The sequence below is a fragment of the Sparus aurata genome, chromosome 11 (assembly GCF_900880675.1).
Source record: "Sparus aurata chromosome 11, fSpaAur1.1, whole genome shotgun sequence".
Taxonomy (NCBI): domain Eukaryota; kingdom Metazoa; phylum Chordata; class Actinopteri; order Spariformes; family Sparidae; genus Sparus; species Sparus aurata.
Window position 1 is genome coordinate 10,645,981 of NC_044197.1, and position 11,293 is coordinate 10,657,273.

The following is an 11,293-nucleotide window of genomic DNA, read 5'->3' on the forward strand; positions in this document are numbered from 1 at the left end:
TTAGTCCACTTTCTATCACATATATGACAATGCTGCTTACATACAATAATTTAATTTGTGAATCAAACAATACAGGTACAATTTTACGTCTTGTATAAGTCACAACAATAAAAACAATGCCAAAAACAATAGAACTGGTAGGTAGTTTAACTTCAAGTGTATGCAGTCATTTTAACATACCATAAATAATTCAGAAAACAAACAAGAAATGAAATGTATTAAAAACATTTGAACATATGAAATAAAAGGGACGTGTAGCAAAAGGCTGACATGGCTGCTCGATGTAATGTCAGCATATAGAAGTGTATAAAACCTCTCCTGACTTGTGCAGAACCCTGAACTATGTTTACATTGACACCAAATAGCTGCATCTCCATTGTATCTGCCTCTTACCCCCCCGAGGGGATGAGTTACAGAAATCTTTCACCACTGGAATTACTAGTGTAATAAAGTCGCACGACGGGGAGCGCAGCAGGGAGGGAAAATGAGCATGTTGAGCCACGCTGTCACTGACGCTTTCATGACTGCTCTCTGTGCCTCCGCCAGAAGTGGAGCTGACAGAAAATATAGTGAGTGGCTGTGCTCACCACTGAGGAATAAAGAAAACACTCGCATCAGTGCATACACACATAAAGCTAGAAAAACACATTTCTCTTGAGTCAATGGTGCATTTCAGGTCGTGAACCTTCCCTCCGGCGCCTTGCTAACCGTTTCCTTTGAGTCCCATTGCGTCAGTAACAGACAAACCTGTCTGTGCGCAGGCCAGCAACGGAGAGAAACGCTGATGGAGACGTCTTTTGCTCGGACTGCCACCAGTGGTAATTGCAGTGCCCTTCATGTGTGTTCTGCTTGCTGGAACCGCATGTGGGTTAAAAAACTGTCCAGAAGCACTAATTCTGAAAAAGGGAGTTTCTGTCGCGTGAGATCACTGGAATAAATGTCTAAATTTATCCAAAGGCCACAACTCAACAAGTGTGACTGCTACTCTGTGACAATTAGAGGCCTCGGGTGACGCTCGTTAAAAAGACATGGAAGAGGATTATTGATAGTAAAGAATACAAGGCCCAGTTCGGTATTAGTTGCTGAAAAGACAACTGCCAGCACACGTTCACCATTACATGTTTACAAATTTAAAACGCTGAAAATCAGTGGAAGCTTTATATTCAGGAGAGGTGACGAGTACTAATTCTTCTAATGTTCTGTCCATCAGTTTGGACATCAAGAAAAAAAATCACTGGATTAGGTCTTAGATTATATAATGTAACAGCCCGGTCGCCAGGATATAATGTAAGCAGCTAACTTTTCTGCAAGCCACAGATACGACAAAGGCTGCCAGATGGCCGACTGCAGTTTGAATCACACCACTGGTTATTTTTAAGGAAACCTGGTGACATTCCCATCCAAAATTTGGGGTGTTAAAACCAGGTGCTTTTAAGGAAACCTCGGACAATTCCAGATGACTTCCAGACAACTCTTTTCCCGGCTATTTTTCACGGGACGTCAAACAAACGTGGTGACCATAACGTTCGGTTACGGGTGCTAAACAGTGATTTTATCCTAAACCTAACCAGATGTATTTTTTGGTGCCTGAACCTAAGCAGAAAGAAATAGAAAAATCGATTTAACAAACCAAAAGTTGAACTTCAGTTTTTACTTGTTTTGCAGTACTTACAACATTTATTCTGCTTGATTGGGTTGAATGTAATAACTCCGATGGCATCTGACGTGACTCAAAAACGCAAAGGCTTCATTTCTGGCTGCATGTGAATTCATCCCCTCATTGCAATAATGGTTTGAGCTGTGCAAATGATCATTCTGCATTTAATTAGAGAAAGGATTTGGGAGAATTCTCTGTATACCAAATATTTGCTTGCTAGTGCATACAAGACCGGCAACAGATTGGCAGGAAGGAGTTCGAGAACACTTTCAGATGGTGGTTAGTGGGTTTCAGTTAAACATTTAAATGCCCAAAAATGCAATGGGCAAACAACTTATGCTCCGCCTAGAATCAAATATGCTGATTCTTTCCATAACACCTGCGGAGAAAAGTCAATGTTCTGTATTTATGTTGCAGCACCGAGCTTCTGTCTGGTGCGTGAACAAAGTCAGCAGTGAGCTGTTCGTGTTAAGTGTCTGTGATGAGTCTCCACCTGGAAGGCCAGCAAGAAAAACTCTGAAACAATTTAATGATGTCATGCCCTCTTCAGACAATCAGATATAATCCTGAGTCCACAGCAATCTAAGTAGAAACAGTCTGCGAAAAAGGACAGATAAGGCTTAGGAATGTTTCAGATGGCTTGGGTTTGTGGAACAAGTCTTAAAAATAGCCAGAGTGGGGCTTCGCTATACAGTACAGCCGTCTCACGTAGGGCTCAAAGTTGAGGTTGTTCAACTCTTCGGATCCGCAGGGAAAGGCTGTAAGGAGAGACGAGTGGCGTGTTTCACGTACACGCTGCCGCCCTCCAGCTTGACTTCATACACCTTTTGCTGTAAACAAAAAAAAACAAACAAAAAAAACCCACATCATACAAAGAGAGCTGATGGGAAAACACCATCACGAGCCACTGTGGAAGCAGAGATAACTCACACAGCACATAGCAGGTGATGTAAATCAGCATCTTGCTATCAACACTCACATACTTGGGAATTATAGTATGTTGCAGCATCAGTGTTACCGTTATGTCCATGTCAAATAAATAAACAAATCTAAATCTTAACATGCAAAAGAGCATGTGGGCTCACAGTGAATTTAATGTCAGTTGTGACAAGTTATAATGTGGCAGATATTTGCTGTTTTTCATCTTTTGAACGACATTAAAGCAAAGAAAAAAGATGACATGTTTATGGAAAGTTCTTGTTTGGGCAGGTCACTGATGCGTGTATCCAAACAGCAGAAGAAGGGGGAGGGAAAGATGTTTGACTGAAGAAAAAAGAGAAAATAAATCTCAACTTTCACTTATGAGCTTTGATTTCGATCGGCGGAACATCCAACATCTAATACAAGAGGCTGATTTGGCTACGTATCGCTGCAAAAGTTCACATTAAGGTCCAGCTGCAGTCAGCAGGTGATGCTTCTGCCTTGATGGGATACAATCAAGGTTTTCATGTGATGTATCTGAAACGTATGTCATGATGATGATGTCTTTGATTAATCTTTGTAGGTCTCATTAGTATTTTTCACCATTATCTACTAGACCCTGACAGACCTATATATCATTTGGCTGATATTGCCTATATTTTGGGGATATTCTGTCTAATGTGTGCCGATACTCAAACTTTTTATTTTAGTTTTACAGAACATAATGTGGAAAAACATGCTAATGCTGGTCATTTAGAATGATTAAATTCACAGTGAACTGAACTGATGCCTCTGTTACATAATGTACTTTTGTCAACACAACTGTGATATGTATTCTGTTTATATGAGAATATCAGCCAATAGAAATTAGGAATAGGAATTTATTTACACTTAAACATAAATATCAGTATGGGACCCAAAAATCCAGTATTGGTTGGGGTCTGGCTTTATGTTAAATACTGAGAACAAGAAGACATGTAACTGTTCTGGTGACAGGAAAAAAAATCTGTACTATGAAACAAGAACGTCATATTTACCTGTAAGGAGGAGCCTGACTTCCCGGTTCTCAGGTCAAAGTCGTAGTCGTGCCAGGGGCAGAAGACCTTCAGGACCCCATCGGCCTCCTCGATGTCCCCGTCGCACAGAGGGCCGCCTGGGAGACACAGGAAATTGTTAATCGCATATTCTTCCTCTCCAAAACAGATGACTTGTGCCGTCTTCCCTTCTAGGAAAATGTGATTTGGAGGGGTTTGCACAACACGCTGCGAAACTGATAAACCTGTCACTATGGACACAGTAGCTGAGCAGCTGTAGGATAATTACACCAGAAATAAACCAGATGCATCTACCTACATTCACCATGTTAGGATGAATGCACTTACTATTGATTACATTTATAAAAACGAGATAGATAGATAGATAGATTGATAGATTGATTGATAGATCCACAATTCACATAAAATCACAATAACACACAATATAAAACAGACACAGGAATGGTAGAAATAATATAATATTTACAAAAATATACATACATATATCATACTGCAGTTTTAAATGGGGAAAGATAGATTAAATGCTGGAATATAAATCTAAAATGTGGAGTATTCAGGTGGGTTCTGTTCTGGTTGTGCCCTCTCCTCTCCCTCCTGCCCACAGAGTGACTGTAAACTTTGTCTGTGCGTGAATCTGCTCACTAAGGGTTAAATCTAATACGCTCAGCTCAGAGTGAGCGTGTGGATGCTGAGGCTTTTTACCGGAATGTGCGCAGCGAGCATCCATCGCAAAGAACTCCCCCTTCACGTAGAAGAGGCAGACGTCGGAGCCGCGGCCGAGCGGGGAGTACATCAGCCGGCAGCGCTTGCTGGCGAGCTCCGCGGCCGGGCCTACGAGCCTCCACGAGCCGCCTTCCGCGTTCCCCTCGTCATCTCCGGAGCCAGAAGCCATAAAGAAACAGCGAAATGAGCTGCTTTTCTAATTTGCCGCTACTACAGGGCTCATTTTCTCCCCCCGCCGGTGTGAACGAATTGGTCTGTGGGAATGTTCCATATTAGCCACCGGGGCCGGCTTGGTTTTGCGACGGTCGGCCGAGCGGGGTGAGCTGCAGCCCGGCCAGCTCCTCAGTCAGCCATCCGGGACATAATCATCATCATCATCATCATCACACACACGGAGCGGAGCAGTGAAGCCCGGGCACGGCCGCTCCTCATCCGTGCATTAACGTCCGTCACGCCCAATAAACAAGCAGCACCGACACCCTTCATTAAACTCACAGGTTTAATTTATAGTTTAGCGGCCACGACTGCTCTAAAAACACAACCCCCGGAGCTCGAACAAGCCAGCTGCAAACAATGGCCCACATGCAAAGGAGCTTAAAGGACAAGTTCACCCAAAATGTAAAAAAAATAAAATAAAAATCATTCATCGTCTACTCAACCCCATGCTGATGAAAAGTCAGGTGAAGTTCCAGGCTCCATACAGCTCACCTGATGTAATATACGCCACCAGAAGCCCTGAGATCCCATTTGAAAAAGACGTTATTTAGGCTACACAAAGCCGTTATGTTTACTGCTGCCGCTGAGCAAGTATGTCAGAATGAAACCTTTCTGAAGAAGGTGCACAAGCTCGACCTCACAACACGGCTGTAAATGATGTCTTTTACTCAAATCAATTTAGGATTTCTTGCCTTCCAGGGATTTAAATCACGCCCGAAAACCTGCAAGGATTCATTAAATGCTGTTCTCGGTTGTTGTTTTACGCTTTAAGATGAGTCCCCATCGTCTTCAGTCATTCAGGAGAATGCTGTGAAAGCTCCAGAAATGTTTTGTGGACCACAAAACTTCTGACTTTCCATCAGCGTTAAGGCGCATGGATTACGACCTAACTGCTGCCGATCATAAAATACATGTTTCATTATTAATGGACCCAAACAAACCCTGTTCTTTGATCAGAGTCGGTCGGTCACAAAAGCCGGCTGTTTTGGGTTCAAACAACGCAACTCTGCCCATTTTCTATACTTTCTTAGTTGGTGGCCCTGTTGAGTTTATTGAGAAACACTAAAATATAAGAGCATTGGACTTGTTCCCAAAGTTTGTGGTAAAATGTGGAACATTACTTTTTATGTACTGCGCAAATAGTTCAAAATTATTTCTCAATGATCAGTTATGAAGCCCGTTATTGTTCTTCCACGGCCGACTCCATACTGTACTGCGCTCCAGACAGGTATTTGGCTGATTTTTTCAGGTTAAGTTTTCCACATTGCAGTTTCTTGGAACAATTACAAATTGTTTTATGAACTTTCTGTCCCTTCTTGGTGGTTTAGTTGTAGAGCATACATGTCAACCGTGGGATTCTGTCACAACCAGGACAAAAAAATCAGTATCAGTCAGCAGCAGGCCTACTTTATCTAATGAAACTTGATTAAACAGATAAAACATATAACCGCGGGAAAATAAAAAGAGACACACACAGTAAGTCAAACCTCAGTCGGTTTGACCTCAATGAGAACTTTATATGCATTAGCCATCTGTCTTTGATCAAGGAAGATTAATGACTCTTAATTATATGCAGCGTATAAACTGACCTTTCCACTAAGCATTGGAGCCGAACTCTGTGCCACCTACACATTTGTCCAATTGGCAAAAATAAAAACAAAGAAGATTATCTGTATTTCTTCAACTTTTATTCACTTTGTCTCCGTTGCTTTATTGTGCCAGTACTAATGCTTCTGGCAGTTTAGCCTACAAATAATGTGAGTGACTGTCTAGACTGGCGTGATGCATAACAGAGGCCACTTGTTCTGATTCCTGACTTTAAGAAACTGACTCATGTAAAAACCGAGAGCGGTAATGCTGTGAAAATGTGTCACGGGGCAGGAGGAACGAAACGCTACTGCGTCTTGTCAAATGTTGGATCTTGGCGGGAGTGAAAATGTGAAGAGAAATCACGAAAGAGTAGGGAACGCCAGTGTAAAGAAACCTGAGCTAACTGACCGTATTCTCAAATATGTTGTGGGCTAAGCTAACAAACTGAAGGGTTGTCATTATTATACCTCACTCTACAAACATCCACTTATGACCATTAAAACCTTGTAACGGAGTTGTGTTACGTCTGAATGAGGCCACAAAAGACTCAACATGCCAGCAGTTTGATATGAAATCTAAATTAAATGGTCTGGCATGTCATGTTATAGTACTGTGATTATCTTTACATTGTTTTGAGAGAGATTTGCGGTAGACTATGGTCACACGGCGGCCATTTTCCTCTGTCATCAGGGTGGGAAGCTCAGACTGTTATCATTTCACTGCTTCCTCTTTAATCAGCAACTGTAAAGATGATGGATGGTGAAGATCCGGTGTTACCAGATTTCAAGGTAAAAAAACATTTTTGATAACCTGTTAGCTTCCATTGGACAGTATTTAGCATTAGCATTTAACTTCCATCCCCTAACATTAGCATCTAAAATTGTTACAAGATACGATACCAGAAGTTCAACTTAATACTAAATTAACAACCCAAAGCCTGGACACACTAATTTTTAAGTGATAGTTTGCATCTTATTACCTGCAGCAGATGACCGTTAGCATACCAGAGCATTTGTACTGCTAATCGGTACCAGATGCATGACCTGTTTTAGCCACCTAAAAGAAGGCACACCTAAAAACAAATTATGTTCCCTTGAGTGAATGCTATATTCTCGAACATTTTGAGCACTTTTCATTGCCTTCAGACAACCCTCTCATTTGGGACTGCATTAAATCGTAAAACCTCTAGGAAGGAGGTAGTAGTTCAATGCTAAGGTTAACTAATGGGTACCAAATTATTTTCCCTTGATATATGGCATGATGTACCTCTGGATTTCTGCTATCCATCATCTTTTCAGTTGCTGCTCGATTGGGAAGCTGTGAAAAAGATAACAATTTGTCAAATGAGCAACGTTTATACAACTTGCAGCCTGGAACGCAGCGGCAATGATATCCTAGCTTTCAAGCTTCCGATTCTAGTGGAGGAAACTAGCCACCATGTGATTAAGGTCTATTGTCAACATCACTGCCTTTACACATCGGTTTAGCCTTTATCATTGTGCAACATTTTGTACAACGGAGATATTCTGCTTATTCTGTGCAGTGTCATTCGTACCATACAAAGAGTGCTTTCAGTATGAAGTAAGAAATTACAGCAATGCATCTTTCAGTCCTTACACGTGCTTACCAAAAAGTAATGTTAAAATAGATTGAGAAACAAATGAGCCTAACATGACTTTTTAACCCTTTAGGCGCCAGAGTCGCAAATTTGCGACACACCGCGGTACTGAACTAAACAGCTGTTTTCTCCCAATAGAGTGTTACATGTCGTTCATACTCCCCACCACTAGTTGGCAGACATCCTATACTTAGACCTTAGCTCATAAAAACGTCTTGCTTCAATGCAAAATGTTCGAGGAAGTCCCATGCAAACTGTGGGGTGAGAGAGCTGAGACAGTGCGCCAGGAAGCCATTTTGCTGAAGGGGTACTGCTGGATTCAGAAGTTATTGAGACGAAATAAACGACAATGGCATGCAAAAAGTTGAAGTGATTGAGCTCCTATTCGGTGATTCTGATTCTGAAGTGGAAAATCTAGCTTTGGGAGATGACAGTCGGTTGATTAGTGAGCTTGCTAGTCGCGGTGCGTCTTTGCATAGCAATGGTGGTGCCGCGCAGAGCGAGGAAAACGCACAAGCACTAACACACGATCCTTTGCCCAATAGGTGGGAATGGAAATGATACACGAACTCGTAGTATCAGTAGGGAAGCGAATGGATGTGGTAGAAGTAGCGGTGGTGGTGAGAATAGCGCTGGGTGTCAGCGTTAGTGTTCACTCTTTCCACCGCGACGGTCACGTAGCCTCCATCCGCGGCAGCGGTGCAGCTATGCGACGCAGCAGTGTTCACAAAGCACACACGAGTCCAGATCTTCTCACAACACTAGAGGAGATAGCAGGGGGAGTCGTGGGCGAAGTGTTCGTAGAAAGGCTGATGGGTGTCGTAGGGGCAACAGGGGAAGGCAGAACAGGGCTGGAAATGATGATGATGATAATGGTAATGGTGGCTGGGCTTACTTGAGAGATGAAGTATATGGATAAAGCCCTTTGATGAGCAAATTGGATATCGTGGTGACAGAAAGCTAAGCAATGATTCAAGGTCTATAGTTTTTTTGTCCCTCTTTCTGACTGATGATTTCTGGTATCTTATAACAATGGAGACAATCCTCATCAGTATTTAGGCTGACATGAACTAATTCCAAGTTCACGGTTTCATGAATGGTATGATGTAAATGTAAATATATATATATATATATATATATATATATATATATATATATATATATATATATATATAATTAGTTCTTATTGTCTCTATGCCTTGCAATGAGAGGCTCCACACTCTACAAATATCACAAACTTTTATCTGGATAGATAGGCACAGATAAGGCCTCTGCAGCTAAAAGACGCCTACTGTTATTATTATCATATAATAATAATAATAATAATAATAATAAAGAAGAGAAGAGAAAACAAGAAAAAGGGAAGAAAAAAAGTGTCCTCCAATGGGGGGGATGGTGGGTAAAAAAAACCGCATACTGTTTACATGAGTTTTGTGGTGTACTAATAGTTCTAGTTTACGACTGTTGGCTTACAATTTACTTTTTCCCTGTTCATTTGATGTGTGGACAACATAACAAATGGATGGAGGGGATGAATCTGATGAAATAAGTTCAACTCTCTTTCAAAATACCAGTTATTTCATGGAAATTACATAATCCAATATGGCCGCCACCATATGACGTCATAATATGCAAATTAGATGGGAAAAATTACTCCCTTCATAAACTTTAGGTCATTCTCAATATTTGTCTCATTTACACTTTGTCTCTATCTCAAACTACATTCAAGCCAGAGCCTTCTGAAATTTAGATGTCAAAATCTAGTATTTTTTAAAATAAAACCCGGCGCCTAAAGGGTTAACATGAAAAATACATAATACATGACTATCAGTTAATTTTCAGTAGATGGGAATATTTTGCTATGCAGCACAGGTACGTTTGACTCATGCAGCCTCCATTATACAGCGAGATGTAATTGGAAAATCACCAAAGGTGTTTATTTTCAATAACGCTGCCAAGTATTACTTATTCCTGACGTTATGAAATGGGTCCTTTGGCGCCAAAAAGCTTTAGAGTAAAGTTGACAGACTGCAGCTTTGAGTTGGCACTGACAAACTGACAGTCATTACCAACAGCTCCGCTCTGGCATGCTGAGAGGTGAGAAAACTGCAGGGCACACGCTGTGAATCAAATTAAATGAGCTCCAAATGATTTGAGGTTTTTTTTTCAAGGAGAAAAAATATAATTACCGAAATCAAATGATGTATTGTGGAAAATTTGAATCAGTGGGCTGGATGGGATTAATAAACAAAGGTGCAGGCAGTGAGAAACAGGCCAAAATGATCACAGGAGGATACTGCTGTCCATAAATTTCTTCGACTTCTCGATGCAGTGCTCGGATCACTGGACAGTGCTTGCATGAGGCAAAATTTGGTGTAGAGAGAGTCTGGCTCAGATGAGACATTAGACTGCGAGTGGAGCCCAAACTCATCCATCATTAACTTCGTCTTGTCTACAACCCAGCAACCACCCTCAATAGTCTCCTAACTCATCCGCCAAGGATGGATGGAAGACCAAGTCTCCAGCCAAGTGGTTTTCATTAAGCAAAAGCTTCAGCCAAGCTTAAAACACCAATACCTGCTTGATTTGCTCCTTGTTCTAATAGATCTTGTCATTCAAGGGCCTTTTGTTTATTGTAGCGATAAGAGGAAAGTCTCATTTAAAGTTCCGAAAGGAGTCCATACGAGGATAACACTATTGTTTGTCTGGTACTGGATGTCCACTAAACTGTGGATGAATACACATAACGTCCCTATTTCCCTTCAAATGCAAATCCAGACTCAACTTTGATGTTTGGTGGACAGGAAACTGAACCCACAACTGACTCCTGGGCCTTTTCCCAAACGTCTGCCCTCACAGACCTGCATTCCCAATAAGCCCCAAGGCACTGCGCTGTCCCACTGTGAAAACGATAAGTGGTTGAGGGCCCTTTCATAAACGTTTCACCACTTTATGCACACTTTATATAAGTCTGCGTTGCTGCTGACTTTGCTTTCGGGAAAGTACCCAGAATTCAAAGTCTTGTGATGTTTAAAATGCGGATAGCAGGAAGATCGATGTCATCGAAAACAAGTTTACGTACAGCAACCAGCGCTGTGTGATTTATTTTATTTTTCTGTCAGCATATTTCTGCTCTAAAACCTCTGGTGTCTGGCCCTCAGTTAGCAATAGATACCTCTTTGCCTGAGGTACCTCATGGGTTCATGAAGCGCTGGCCCATGTGAAGCTCTTTCAGCTCTTCAACCCTCTCACACTTACATTTGATTGCACCAGTGATGTTAAAGTAACTGTTTTGCATTTTGAGAAACCTGCATTTGGGTGTCTGTATCTGACTGAAAAACGTGGCTGCAACACATCTCCGGTGAAGACACGCCCTCACGTCTGTACTGCAAACGTGAAGCTGTAGCTAGCAGCAAGTTATTCTAGCTCAGAACCAAGACTGGAAACAGGGAGAAACAGCTGTGGCCTGGCTCTGTCTAAAGGTAACTCTGCTGGATTATTTCTTGGCTGGTC

General features: G+C 41.7%; 1 protein-coding gene across 1 annotated transcript; it reads right to left on the bottom strand.

Moving 5' to 3' along the window:
* Window positions 1-36: 36 nt before the first annotated feature.
* LOC115591615 (Rieske domain-containing protein) lies at window positions 37-4,947 on the bottom strand. Its single transcript, XM_030433751.1, has 3 exons — window positions 4,336-4,947; window positions 3,616-3,731; window positions 37-2,487 (listed from the first exon to the last, which is right to left on the bottom strand). Exons 1-3 carry the CDS (start codon window positions 4,523-4,525, stop codon window positions 2,389-2,391), a joined length of 405 nt encoding a protein of 134 aa, XP_030289611.1. The 5' UTR covers window positions 4,526-4,947; the 3' UTR covers window positions 37-2,388.
* Between the last annotated feature and the right edge of the window lie 6,346 nt (window positions 4,948-11,293).